Raw genomic sequence first — 15,007 nt, forward strand, 5'->3', positions numbered from 1 at the left:
TTGGGTGTCCAGTCCCCATGAGCGTTAACTGAAACGTTATCTGGGAGACATAAGCATAGCCCACTTACACCTTCTCCCCAGGGCCTGGGCGGTGGCGGGGGACGGGGGGGCTGTCACCTGGCCATGACTGAAAGGACAAGCTGGGACTATGTACTTGAACAAGGCCAACCGGCCAACCCCAAGATCAATCCATGACGCCAACCAAGAGAATTCACTGCTCACAAGGGCTGCCCTGAGGCAAGCTGGGGACGGCAACATGGGTGGCATCTTACAGGCCAACACCCCGCTTGCATGCTCAGTGTAATGTGCCCTTAAGGAAGGAGAAGGGGTCAGGAGGGCAAAAAGAGATGCCCTCAGCTGCACCTATCAAGTTCCAGGTACTTTCACATTCATCACCTCAGATAATCTGGCAATCCTGAGAAACACGATGATCCTGATTGTCAGATGAGAAAAGCTAAAACTAGGAGAGATTTGTTACTGGCCCACGGCTACGGTTAGCTGAGTGAGGGCCTGCCCCTCACCCGCCACCTCGACTGGCACCTGGCAAGAGGACAGAGTTCTGAGAGGTCCTGAGCAGACTTCTGCCCTCCCCCCACACCATCGCATCCTTATCTCTTGCCTCCTTATTCCCTCCCACCCCAAGAAAGCTGGACCCCACACGTGGCTCCACCTAGACTCCCAAATTTGCCAGCTGCTTCAGAACTGTTACCTGCCCCAGCCCTCGAAAGGGACACACCAAGCACTACGCAGGGGACGTAGCTGGCCGGGGCTGGCTGTGCACAGTGTCCTCTGGAAAAAAACCTCATCCCTAGCGAGCAGGAGAGGCAAGAGCCATCACACCAGATGACAGAATTGTTCCAAATCTTTACAGACACCGCTGTGTCACAGAGCAGGCTTTGGGGAAAAGAAAATCCCTTCCACCACAAAGCAGAGAACTGAGACTCGGGTCCAAGTGGAAACGGCACTGGCCACCATCTCGGAAGGGCTGAGTCTGGATCAAGTTCCCCATCACGCCACCCTCCGGGCCGACGAAGTTGTTGGGCAACAGGCTACAAAGATGCAGCCATAACAGTCACAACAGATGTACGGCCTACTTACAATCTCAGCCGCGTCTGCAGCACCCGGGGCTTTGGCTGCGGGAAGCTCCATTCTGGGGAGTATGAAACGGTGATTTCAGATTTCAGGCCGACTGTGTCTGCACGCTGGGCAGGAGTGTGCTCCGTGCTCGGCGAGAACTACAAGCCTGTCTGAATCACTTGGCAGCAGAATTATTCTAAGCATCCTGTCCCATACCCAACCCGCCTGCCCCTCCCACTACACATTCACACTGGGTGGTTTTTTTTTTTTTTTTTTTTTTTTGTAATTCTCTGCACTTATTTCTGTCACAAATCAACTGAAACTCATTATTCAAAATTAAGTCCATCGACTGCATTTGAGAGTGTGGAACCTTTTGACCGAGGAGGAAGAGGAAGAAGAGCCCCCTAATTAGGAAGAAGTTATAACTAACATCAGAGAGAAGAGAGTTGGAGAACCGCAAGGTCTGCTGTAACAGCAAAATGGAGATTATTCGAGACAGCTGAAACACTCCACCCAGCCTCCAGGAGGGGACATGCACGGGAAACAAAGGGCATATGGTGTTTGCTTTTCTTCAACATCCGTTCTCACCATTAAGAGCTGCACCAGCAAACTCTCATTACTTACACGAGGACAAGCCTCACGCCAAAACAGACTCGAAAATACAGCTCAGAATCAAATAAATTACTTTGCAAAGCAGAGAGCTACCCTGAGTTTTTCAATACATAGAAAGCAAAATTTAACAAATTCCAAATAACTGGCAGAATATTTGGCTTAGTAAAGAGTAAATTAGACTTGAAAGAAAGTCTATTTTTGTTCAAGTTCAAACAGTAACTCAAATACTGACATATTCAGGATAGGACTTTTATTCCTGAGGAGAGATTCCAAAGGGCTAACGTAATACCTAGATAAGAATGATTTTTCTATTATTTATAGCTAGTCACATATTAAATATTCCCAGGCTAAAGCAAACAGGTTTTTCTAATGTGACTTAAATCACTTCCCACGTGTTCATGTTACCACCAGCCCCACTCTTGCCCACATTATTAGTGTCCAGAAGGTAACCTTCAGCACCCTTCCCGACCAAATGATGATGATTCCTGACTTGGTGAGAGCTGAATTGGTGACGTCTTTCACAGAGACATAAAAGCAGGCTCAGCATCACACACCCTGACATGCTGCTCCTCACAAGCCTGCCCAGCAGAGAGGCTGCCTGTAGGGTAAGGAAAAATGTCAGGCTTTTCTGCCCTCCCGCCATCAGGATAGATGATGGATCCTTGCGGTCCTGAATGCATGCCTGATGGCGGGCACCTGGAATAAGGTGTGGGCATAGGTAGATGGGATTCACCTGGGCTGAGACTGGGCTTTTAATGGTGGCGTCTCAGGGACGCCAGAAGAAGCCAAGAAGCCGAGAGAGAAGCAGAGAAGGTCGGAGAGCCCAGATAGAGTGAGGATTTGCTTGGGGCTGGGAGGCCTGCCAGCCTCCCGGCCCCCCAGCACGCCATATGCCTGGTGAACCCCAATAAAAGACCTGCAAAAACCCACTAAGGACTCTGACTCCTCCTTTACCCGGTCTGCTGGATCAGAAAACCTGCACTGTGGTCCAGTCCAGCCCTTTACACTGCCCTTTCTCGTTCCCAGCAGAGTCTACCTCCTGAGGCAGCCGATTTAATTCTAAGGCAATCATTGGCTCAGGTGAGCAACAGGAACCAAGCTCAGCCCATCAGAGGGCAGGAAAAGAGCTCTCCTTACATGCCAGCTGTGAACAAGGGGGCAGAGGCCCACTGCCCGAGTGCCATCCTAGAGCCACCTGACAACCACAGAGAAACCACATTAGCTTGAGTGACGCTAATGACGCCATGGAGGAGACAAGAACACAGGTTCCTGATGTCACGCTGAGCAGCTGACCACACTGCCCTGGGGTCCACCTGACACCAGCCTCCCGATTATATTAGGGAACAAACATCCACAGTTAACCAGACCCAGACAAGCTTCGGGCACTGCAGTCGAAAGCCTGCGGGCAGAAGTGGGCTGAGCAGCAGCTGGGTAGCCAAGAGCAAGAGTTTGGCCTTTGGCAAAGGGACTCCTTAAAGCGAGTACACTCACAGAACACCCTCCCCTTAAGGTGAAAGAAAAAGGAGAAATTATGAAGATGAGCGGCTGCCGTAGCGCTGGGCGTGGAGGTGAGCGTGAATGCGGATGGCAGAGGTTTCTTCGGAGGGGAGTGGACATGTCTGAAAAGTAGGTTGTTGAGAAGGTTAATGCAGAGGGCAGGACTGGACGCGGTGCAGGTTTTCTGATCCCATGCAGACCGGGTAAAGGAGGAGTCAGAGTCCTCAGTAGTTTTGCAGGTTTTTTATTTGGGGTTCACCAGGCATATGGCAGGCAGGGGTGCTGGCTGGGGGGCTGGGAGGCTGGCAGACCTCCCAGCCCCCAGCAAGTCTTCACTCTATCTGGGCTCTCTAGCGTTCATTCTGCTGCTTCTCGGCTTCTCTTTCGGCTTCGGCTGCGGCTGCTGCTGCTGCTGCTGCTGGCGTCCCCCCGTGACACCGCCCTTAAAAAGCACAGTCTTAGCTCAGCTGAATCCCATCTACCTATGCCCGCACCCTATTCCAGGTGCCCGCCATCAGGCATGCATTCAGGACAAGGATCCATCACCTATCCTGATGGCGGAAGGGCAGAAAAGCCTGATATTTTCTTTACCCTACAGTTAAACAGTGTATACTAGAAACCATTGAATGGGACACTTCATGTGGGTGGATTTTATGGTATGCAAATTAGGTCTCAATAACGCTGGGGTTTTTTTAAAAGATTTATTTTTATTTATGCACACAAGAACTGGGATGTAGGCCAGAGGTGTGTGTGTGGGGGGGGGGTGAGAGGATTCACCAGAGACAGAGCAGGGAGCAGAAGAGGCGGATTGACTGAAATACACTGCTGAGGGGAGCACTGGGTGAGACAGGAGAGGTCTGCTGCGCCATGTGGGCAGCTCCCTGGCCGGGGATCGAACTCGTGCTGCAGAGGCTGCGGACAGCTTCATAGGTTGCGTCCCAACCCCTTGCGCTACCTGGTAGGCCCTAGTTTTGTTTTTTAATTTGCTCTCAGAGTTAAGCCAGTCTGGACACAATCATAAAGAACTAGTCAATTCCTGCTGTGGTTTAAAGTCAAGCAGGAAGCTTTAGGATGTTAGAAAGCTTGTCTTAAACATCTCAATCTAACCCCACAGTGAAGTTTTCAAAGTTGTCACCCCGCTTCCACTGCCCACGCCAAAAAAAAAGAAAAACAAAACTGGAAGATTATTATCAAATCACTTCAGTAGCTTCCCCTCCCCCTCATCCCTGTCTGGCCTTAGCCCCAGGGACTCTAATTCAGTGGGTTTGGTGTGGGCCTGGAGGCCTATCAATATGCTGCTCAGACTCCCCCAGGGGATTCGCGTGGAGGAACAACCCTAAGACAGAGGCTGGGGCAGGGAGGCTACCCCCTTGCTAGTGAAAGTAGCATCACCTGGGAGCTTGCTGGAAGTGTGAAACCTCAGTCTCCCTACACCCCTGTCCCAGGCCAGACCCCCCCTTCCCGTTCCCGAATCTGAATCGTCATTTTAAGTAGATGAAGGGGGGGAGGGGCAGGGTGTGTCCCTATGGCACGTTAGAATCTGGAAAGCCTGTCTACACCATCATCTGGCTTCAGGATCCCCTGGGTGGCGTTCGCTGTGTTTCCCCTTCGCAAGTGGGAGCAGTAGTGGGAGGCCACCAGCAGAATTCACATTTCAAATTTTTCTGGATCTTACTGATAAACATCTGGGCCAAGCCCTGCTCCCTCCCTCACCACCTTCCCAGAAGCCAGATGAAATGTAAAGGGAGTCAAAGACTAGACACGGCCTGTTTTTTCAATTAAAGCAATACACTTTTCCATTTGTGCTGGCAGCATGCACGCTTGCGTTACTGCGCATGTCCAAAGCTACCAGCCACATTTGACTCCTATGTCGGCAGAGCAGCCAAATCTGCAGTCTTTTAGTATTAAAGAGCTTTACGTAGAACCAAAGTATGCCAGGATAAATAATTCTTGCAACTAATAAGAACTACTCATTGCATCCATTCTTAAAAATCAATATACTTCAGAAACTTTTTAAAATTTCATAGATTTATTTTCCTTCTTCAAATAACATAAGGCATTCACAGGAAGCCATGGTTCCAATTGAATGTAGTTGCATATTAAAAAAGAAAAATCTCACCGTATCCTAACACCTAGCTCAGCCAAGATTCCCAGGAGATTCTCAGAACTTGCTAGACCTGGGTGACCCCTCAGGCTAATTACAGTTGTTTTAATGTAGCCAAGGTCACCCTAGATTCTGTACCACTATACAATTTGGAGTGAGGGAGCAGACTCTAGAGTTAAACCGCCCACGGGCTCAAATCCAGCCCCAGTGTTGACTATCTGTGTCCCCCTGCCCGGCAGAAGTTACTTAACTTCTCTGGCCCATGGGAAATACTGTAGGAAAGTTTGCTGTTTTTCTCACCCAGTATGTAATGCCATGAGTGGCCCAGATAACAGAACTACGCACACAGTAGGTGCCCTACTCTAACTACTGGTTAGAGAAAATTCCACCTAAATTTTATTTCCTTCATTAGCAAACACTGGCCATGGCCCCCTTTTAGTGCACTAAGAGATGCTTGTGGGAAAGTTGTTTTTTTTTTTTTCCCTCCAATAGAAATAGAAATCAGTGAATATAATTACCCTTGTCATCCAACGTAAAGTTCTCTCCAATCACGTACTCAATGTGGTTTACTTATATTATGTGTCTTTTGTTCTCCAAGTGTAAGCATTATTATAGAAAAGTATGAATAGTGCTTGAGCAGTACACTGGTGCCAATTACATCACAGTTACTGAGATCACAAATGCTGATTTCCAGAATGTTCTGGGTAGATAAGAGCCAGACAATATTGCCTTCGCAGTATTTAATACTATATAGTAACATGTGTAGTGGTAAGCCAGCAGAGGGGATCCGGGATATTGAAACTATTTAAACTTTCCATTTTCATCTGTTTTTAAGCAGCGATGACAAATGAACAAATGATTGTTCAACATGTTATTTGTTAAACCCGTTTCCTCAGGCGGTTTCATCAGCCAACACTTTAACAAAAACTGAGTTACCGTAAGAATCAAACAGCTATGTTCATTCTTTTTTTTTTTAACCAGGAGCTCTACTTTTAAAGAACACCCATCATTCCAGTTCTCACAGTGCAATCCTGCAAGGTCAGGCTACAGGGGCCCCGAACAGATCTGCAATCTTCACCAAGTCAGACAACCTCGCTGAGCTTCCATTTTCCCACCTGTAATGTAGAAATAATCACTACCTGGGGCAGGAGCTTGAGGTGAGGATTAGCTAAATTCATGTTAGTTCCCTACAATTAAGAAGAGGAGTAATACGCCTTCACTGGAGAAATAACGAGACACCCACTCACAACAGCAAATTCTCAGTCCTTCTCACTCTGCCAGATCCTGAGGCGGTTAGAAGAAAAGGTGTGACAGACTCTCCCTGCCCTCCCTTCTTGCCTGTCTTGAAAGGCAAGAAGGATGTGAGCAAGGAAGAACCCCCACCATTTCCTCCCCAGGTTTTAGCCTCAACAGTAACACAGCTGCCAGGCTTGATCTCATCAGCAATGTCCCCAGGACACGATTACCTGCTAAAGCACTAATATCATAGCAGGGGCGGGGGTGGGGGGACCAAGCTTATTATTCCTCAGGGCCTTTGCACTTCCTGTTCTCTGCTTAAATGGCTCTTAGTAATAACAGAAGCCTCCTCATCACACAGTCGTAAGCTACGATGTCACCTCCCCCAGAGGCCTCCTGTGAAGACTCTGGCTGCAAAAGCCCACACATTTGAGTCCTTTTCCCCTCCTGGATTTATTCGTTGTGTGTTTCACCATCTACGCTTTTTTTTTTTTCTTTTTTGACTTTTTTTGCTTGTCTGTTGCTATCCCCTTCTCTGTTAGAATGTAGGCTCTCAGGAGCACAGTCCTCGTTAAGTCCTTCCTAAACTGTTACCTCAAATGGCATGTGACACCTAAAGCAGCACTCAGTGGACAGAGCTAAGTGACTGATAAATGTGTGTACAGTTTGATCGTTCTAACAGCTGTGTCATATCTGCATCTGGTTCTGATCGTTTTGTCTCTTTAGCTTGCTTCTACGTGCATTTTGACATGCTTTGGAACTTTTGGTGAAAGCCAGACATTTTGTGTAGGACAGTAGATGCTGGGCTAAATGAGCCCTCAGGGTGGAGATTTATATTAGTCCACTCAGGAACCGGGCTGTGCTGCAGTGTGTGTTGCTCCTCTCACATCAGAAACCTCAAATTCCTCTAATGACCTTTTTTGTCCCCTTCTCTTGGCTTTGCACTACTCCTCAGAAAGGGTCTGTCTCTTGCAACTCTTGCTGCCATAATCCACTGTTGTTATTCCTGAAGACTTGTTAGCATGGGGTGGGCCAGGGGCGGGGGAGTGGGTTTCTAGAATATTCTAAACCTCAGTATTTGGGGTGCATAGCGGGCTTGAGTCTGGAGGTGAGTTAGCTTTCAAGCATGTCTCTGGTCCTCCTCTGAGGCTAGAGCTCCCCCCGCTGTAGTGGCTCCTGCAGTGTCCTCAGCCCATCTTCTCCACGTCTGTCCCCCTGAAGATTAGGGCTTTGTTTAGGGTAGAAGGGGCTGGGGCTGGGTGTGGTCCCCCTTCCATGCTGCAGTATAACTCACCATGCCCAGTCCCTGGCAGAACAAGCCTTTTCTTCCTTAAGGAAGAAGGAGATGAGCAGATTTCTCAGTGGTTCCTCAGCCAGTACCCCCAGGCCACACCTTGAGTTTCCTTCAGATCTTCTGGAGTCTTCCCTGAGAGAGCCAGGTGGGGTTCCCGGAGGAAAAGTCTGTGAATGGGTGGGACCCACTGCAGCCCCACTGCTGCTCTCAGGAGTTTCGCTCTCAGCCGCCAGCAATTTGTTAAGTTTTTTAACCTGATATTTCTACCTACTTCTATAGTGTCTGGTGGCTTCTGCCTCTGGTAAGCAAATGCTCAGGTCGTGGTTCTCAGAAAGTACCTAGCGGGGTGGCGGGGGGGGAGAGGTGAAGACAGAGGGGGTTACAGGCTAGAGCTGTAGCAGTGGAGCCCTGGTGCAGGGTGAGTGAAGCATGTACGCGTGCCATCGTGTGAACTGCACTCCTCCAGATGACATCATTTTGTAAATGGACAGCAAGTCAATAAAATTTTATCAAAAAGATAGGGAGAGCCAATCTCTCCCCAGATTTTGAAATGGCCTTTTGTCAGTTCTCTGTTAATTTCCAGTCCATCCAGATTTGTTCTCGTAAGCTCGGCAGGGACGTCTTTGCAGCTCTCGACATCTTGGAGCTATTTATTGATTTGTAAAGAATCAGTAAGTATGACATAATGGGGACATCTGATAAAAGTACGTGGGTAGGTAGATGTTTATATTCTCATGTTCTTCTATATTTTAATAGTTCTGTAACATTTCAAAGTATGAAGTCACAGTGTGGATGCCATTGTGGAAAACAGTACTATAATATAAATTGACCAAAGCAGGTCTACAGCACTTGGTTCTTGTTCAATAATTTATAGTGATCGCCTGAATTTTAAAAAACAACCAGCATTTTTGTTAACACTTCAGAAACTGTTCTGAAAAAATATAAGTCACCCAGCACACCATTACATTTTAGTGTCAAAGATGCTCAAAAAGAAATAGAAAAAAATGAATGTCCTAAAAGTAAAACATTTTAAAATGTGCATGTTTCTAAATCAAAGTATATGACAAGATTACATGTTAAATGATTCACTGTCCTTAAAACTGATATCCAGTCATTATTATTAAAATTCATGGAAATGTGAAGTTGCCAGTGTACATGCCGGAGGGCCAGAGACCACTCAGCAAGAGCCAGATCCCAGGCTGCAATGCGTCACGCAGCACCTACTAACCTAACTTCGCAACCCTTTGAACTGCCGCCCCTTCTCCACCCACATTCCCAATTTAAGATAATCAATAGCTAGACATAAAATGAAAGCAGCAGCAGCTTAGTAAAACTCACCTCACAGAAAGGACTTTCCCTTTGTACTTAAATAATTCACTATCTTAGATAACAGCAAATAAATTATACACTAGAAAAAAATGAACCATTAATGACTCCAAAACATCAGGTTAATCTTAAAGACTGTATGTTAAATTCAATTAAACCAGATGAATATTTAACACACTCCTTCTCTATATTCTACTCTGGGAAAAAACGGGTAGATATGAATTACCTATGAATTCTGGCCATCATGACAGACCCAGCAGTGGGGCCCAGGGCTGAGAGGCGCCTGCAGGGCTGCACAGTCCGGGAAAGGCTAGTGCACGTGCAGGTCATGAATGGCCCTACAGAAGTTTCATTAGCAGAGTGGCTTTAGATTTTTTTTTAAAGATTTATTTATGCATATAAGAACTGGGGTACAGGCCAGAGGTGCGGGAGGGGGCGGTGAGAGGATTCACTAGAGACAGAGGGGGGAACAGAACAGGCAGATTGACCTAAGTACACTGCTGAGGGGAGCAGCGGGCAAGTCAGGAGAGGTCTGCTGCACCATGTGGGTAGCTCCCTGGCCAGGGATCGAACTTGTGGCTGTGGATCACTTCATAGGTTGCATCCCAACCCCTTGTGCCACCAGGGAGGCCCTTTTAAATTATTTTTATGCTTCACTATTCATTTGTACATCCCAATTAAAAGGGGAAAAAAGGACACAGTTTTTAGTAAAGTGGATGAATCTTCAACTGGCCTTCATTAGAATGAATAAAAACAGACCTAAGTTTGCTGTAATAAGCCTAAAATGAGGAGGGGGAGGGCCTCTGCCCATGATGAATCTGTAGCTTTAATTACCATGTGTGGCTCTGTGAGATGCACTCCAGGTAGAACTGCAACAAGGGTGGCCATTTAGACAGCTAAATAACATACTTGTCAAGTGCACTGTATTTACAAATCAGCTACATCCTGCATTACTACAGGCCTGAAACCAGTATCCAGCATCATCTCAAGGGCTGAGGACTATGTTCAGCTGAAAGCCGGCAGTACCCTAGAGTGGACTGTTACCTTAACATATCTGTTGCTGGATACCATTCAAATTCAAGTTTTAAAATAAAAGGATGTGCTAAATTGAATCAAAACTCTCAGGTCTGCGAAAAAAGTGAGGTGTGTGGATTTTGAACCACCACTGACAGGAGAAACACTACGATTGCAAGGATTATATGTACCAGAGATCACCTGTCATGTGACAGTTCAACCACATAACAGAGAGGTCCCTGAAAAAAATATCAATAAGCACAAAGGAGCGATGTCTCGACATGTGAAACCACACAAACCTGCCACGTTCCATATTCAGATGTGTTTCAAAGTCCAAATTATGTGCCACCGGCGCCCAATGTCATCATTACCCGTTTAACACAGAATGGCTGAAACTTCTTTCATAAGGCAGATTTTTTTTTTATAGTCAGGTTGGCAATTATCCTAGTTTCCAGATTGGGAAAGAAAAAAATTGTGCACACACTCATGATTTTGCAGCTGAGAGAAACAGTTCAAGATTGAATTGTGAATACAAGCCAAGCTGTTCAACAGCAGTTACAGAATGACTATAATAAAGCCGATTCCTTTTCTATTTGCGCCCATGAAGGCCCCGACCTTACAGTGTGAATACAGGTTTAGCTGTTATAATTTGATAACATTTATGGGTTTAAACAGTTGCAATGCATCATTTGCCCATAATCTGTCAACCTATTGATTTGGATGTCATTTGTTTACCATGAATTGTATGTGGTCAGAAAGCAAACCCTGTGTGACCGAAGACTTCAGCAGCTGGTGTCACATTTAGAAGAAATACTGTGCAAACACGCACAGCCTCGCAAAGACTCTCTTCACATTTTAACACTTCAATCAATGCGGATTATATTTTATCATAGTCATGACTAAAATGTACACCTGTAGTCAATATTTTAACTACAATTTTATTTTTTTCTTCCATGTGTGCAAAAACAGTTCCTTTGTGGTTTTAAGCAGGCCCCCCGTGACTGATAGTAGCTATTGCAGATCGGGACCATGGCCTCATTTTTATGGCCAGGAAATTACATCCTTGAGAACGTCGCAGGGCCGCCTCAGAAGAAGGGCTTCCGGAAGAGGAGGCGGAAGTCAGGGCGACCCCACAGCACCTGGGCGGTGGTATGCCTCGCCTGCCACTGCTGCCCCAGGCCTTTTTAGGAAAGCAAGGTTCTCACGGGCTCTGGGCCTCCATCTGGGACCACCTGCCTCAAGAAACCCAGGGCAGGATGTGGTTGGACTTGGACAACTTTTCGGCTTACAAATGCAAGCAAGCCCACTTTGTTTTCACTGAGACTCCCAGACACAGGATATCATTTTTTGCTGGTTTTCTTGAGAAAAACCTGGTGGTCCCAGAGGAAATACGATAACAAATGAAACACTCCTTTCTTCATGACCAGCAAGAGAGCTCACATAGACTGATTTCAAGCACCTCATTCCAGAAATAGCTAAATGTGTGTGAGAGGGTATGTGGCTTCTGCCGTAATGTGTGTTATGACCACACTGAGCAGACCTTCACATTTTCACCTTTACTCTCCCTGAACTGCCCTCAAAAATTTCTGCTCTAATCTTCCTCAGTGGCAAAGTTGAAAAATTTACCCCTGAGCCTGAGGGAATTTGTTATTTCAAATCTTGAGTTAAGAAACTAAAGTAAAACAACATGTCCCCTGGGCCCCCTCGCAGCGTGTGCCCTCCTGTCACTTGAGGACAGAACTTGTGCCTTCAGCCCCTGCCTCCACTTGCTTTCAAATTAAGGCCATGCTCCTCCCGGGCAGACCCTGGCCATTCACCAACCTGCAGGCACGGGCTAGCGCCTGGCCATCTCTGCCCATTTCTGTTTCTTCTGTCAGGCAATCAGTGCTCAGGAGCTCCCTGCCAGGCACCAGGAACTAAAGAACATCTCAGCCTGGGGTTCTCACAGCCCTGGGCCTCTCACCTTTCACGGGTGTTGTCACCTACCCCTCAGAAGCCTCCTGCGCTAGACTTACCTCTGCTTCCACTGCCCATAACACCAAGTGACAAACACCATCTCCGAATATTCCCAGTCCCTCAGCGTTTAAGAGTTATGCTAATATTTGTCGACTGGTGGATATGGATCAAACACTACTAAGTTGCCCTACCTGCTTGATCTCATGCATCCTCCAAGAACACCAGCCAAGAGGGAGGCCACTGGTGTTGCCAGTTCCATTTTTCACCAGAAGAAATAAATGGATACCCTGAGAGATGAAATAACTTCCCCAAGGTCTTGGAGTTAATACACCAGGACTCAAGCTTCCAGAATCATTAGGCCCTTTTGCTCTGGGCCACGGCTGAGTCCCCGAAGACGGGGCCTGGGGCTCAGCAGCCCTCACTCCGGAAGCTGGCACAAGGCCGAAATAAAGACATGCTGAGTGCAGCTGACCGGGCCCGGCTCAAAGGTCACAGAGGAAAAGGTTGCAATGACTTGGTAGAAAGCTAAAAGCACAACAGGTTTTCTTCGGCATGCGGCGTTTCTGTGGGAAAGGGGAAGACAGACTTTTCCCTCTTATCTATGCTGCAGCTGTTTCCCTGTATATTGCTCTAACCTCCCCCCTGAAAAATGAAATCGAACAGTACATCAAATGAAATCGTATTTGGAAAAGGTCACCATTAAGTGAAAGTTGAATGGATGACTTGAAAATCGAAAAAGTCAAAGTTCAGTTAGCATGCAACTTGTTCGCATCGGAAAACTTTTATTCCAAAAATGAACATTTTTAGTTCAAACAACTACCATTTATTCCCTTTCCTTCTCTTCAGTAAACTTAAGGCAGCACATACTCCTTAAGGCTTCCATGAATAAAGAAGATTTCATGCAAGGTATCAGATTTACTCTGTGCTACAAACTTGGAATGTGCTGCTTCCTACTTTTGGAGATACTGACTTTTTTCATGTCAAAATTTATCAGCCTGAAAATGTGTCCATTTGGTGGGTATGTGAGCATTTTTTTTCAATTCTAATTCTTTCAATGTAGTTTAAAAACCAATAACACTGATCAGATGGGGGGAAAATTAGAGATATTTCTGTACTTAATGAATGCAGGACATAATAGAAGAGTGTTCTAATTTTTTGTTCCCAACCATAGCAATTTCCACCTAGATGCCCATACTTGGGCTAATTCTGGAAAGGAAAAAAAGGCTGTACTGTGTGTTCTCCTTATACCTGGTGCTCATTAATAGTAATAATAATAATAATGTGACATTGGACCCAACAAACATTATTTATCCTGTTTCCAGAGCTTCCCAATATCTGTCTCACAAGGAAATACCTCTACCATAATATTAGCATTCTCTTTCCTGCTTCAGAGAGGGCAGGAACCTTCCCAGGCTGCTCAGCTGCTGACCATGGGCAGGATCTGAGCCCGTGCCTTCCCCAGTGGTGGGCAGCTCCTGCCCCAGGCTGGGAGTCACCTGGGGGGGGGTCTGGACTCAAGCCATCACTCCCCAGCCCCTTCCTCGAGCACCTTCTCCCCCTGCCTTCCAGAACATTCACTTGTCTGGCTCTTCTCCCCTTCTGGACATTCCCTCAGTCTCACAGTGGGTTTTACTCCGCACACTGGAGTCCCAGGGCTCTCCTCTCCTCTGGCCACACTCCCTCCCTGGGTGATGTTGTCCAGTCTGTGCTTTGAAGGATTTGCAAATTCCTATCTCTAGCCTGGACCTAGCCCTTGAGCTCTAGGCCCACATCCTTAACATGCTGGCCCACTGCTCAGTATAAAACCTTAGGGGCCTCACCCCCTCCTCTCTCTCTCACCACATATCCAGTCTTGTCAGCAAATGCCAGTGGCCCTACCTTTGGAAATATCCAGAATCTGACTGCTTTTCTCCCCTTCCCTGCCATCCCTCTAGTGTTCCCAATTCCTGCCTTGACCTCTGAACTGCTCTCCCTGTGTCTGCTCTTTTCCCCTGCAGCCTGTTCTCAACTGGACAGCCAAAAGGATTCAGTCAGAGCATCCCTAGTCATATCACCCCACTGCTCAGAGCTCCCTCCAACATCCCCATGTCAGAGCTCAAGTGTCACTGTGTCCTACCAGGTCAGGAGCCCCAAAACCCGAGCCTAGCTCCTGCTGCTCTCCTGGCTCTCTCCCCTCCAGCACAGTGGTCTCTGTTGCTCCCCCAACGCACCCAGCGCTTTTCCTCCACAAAGTCCCCACACACGCCACAGCTTCTCCCTGAAAGGCTTTCTCATGGATACCACAGGGCTCCCCTCCTTACTTCCTCAAGTCTTAAAGATCCCATTTTCAGTGAGGCCTTTGCTGGCCTCCCTATCATCAAGTGCAATCCCACCCCCAACGCTCATTTCCTCCTCTCCCGCTTTCCTCTCCAATCTACTACCTAATGTAGTGGCTATGTTCATGGCTCGTGGTCCACCTGCCCCACTAGAATGTAAGCTCCCCAAGAGAAGGGATTGTCGTCTAAAGTATTCGCCAACATGTTCCCTATCACCTAGAAGACAGCAAATACTCAATCAACAGTTGAAGGATGGATAAATGAATGAAATTCAGAGCTTCCTTATCTTGCCTAAGGTAGTAGAGCTCAGCTCTGACACCAAGACCAGTGTTCTGCATCACCAATTTGTGACAAAATAAGGATACTTGGAACTGGAAGGGATTATGCTAAGCAAAATAAGCCAGAAGGAGAAAGATACACACTGCATGGTTTCACTGTATGTGGACTACAGAGAAACCAAACCCTTGAAAGTTGACCATAGATCTGAGCCATCCAGGAAGGGATGAGGAGGGAGAGAATGGTTGGGGGGGGGTGTGGAGCACAAGGGCCTGTGGTGGAGGAGGACTACCGGTGGTT

General features: G+C 47.1%; 1 protein-coding gene across 6 annotated transcripts in view; it reads right to left on the bottom strand.

Moving 5' to 3' along the window:
* SH3KBP1 (SH3 domain containing kinase binding protein 1) overlaps window positions 1-15,007 on the bottom strand; it is a gene marked incomplete at its 3' end in the record, with an annotated part of 264,383 nt that overhangs the window by 230,551 nt on the left and 18,825 nt on the right. Inside the window, exon 1 of one of the 6 annotated variants that reach the window (XM_084258270.1) lies at window positions 1,099-1,252. The exons of the other annotated variants lie outside the window; for them this stretch is intronic. Coding sequence (XP_084114396.1) covers window positions 1,099-1,149 — 51 coding nt within the window. The 5' untranslated portion in view covers window positions 1,150-1,252. Of the gene's footprint in view, window positions 1-1,098; window positions 1,253-15,007 lie in introns of those variants that run through there. 6 annotated transcript variants of the gene reach the window in all.

Source organism: Talpa europaea, assembly GCF_964194135.1.
Source record: "Talpa europaea genome assembly, chromosome: X".
Classification (NCBI taxonomy): Eukaryota; Metazoa; Chordata; class Mammalia; order Eulipotyphla; family Talpidae; genus Talpa; species Talpa europaea.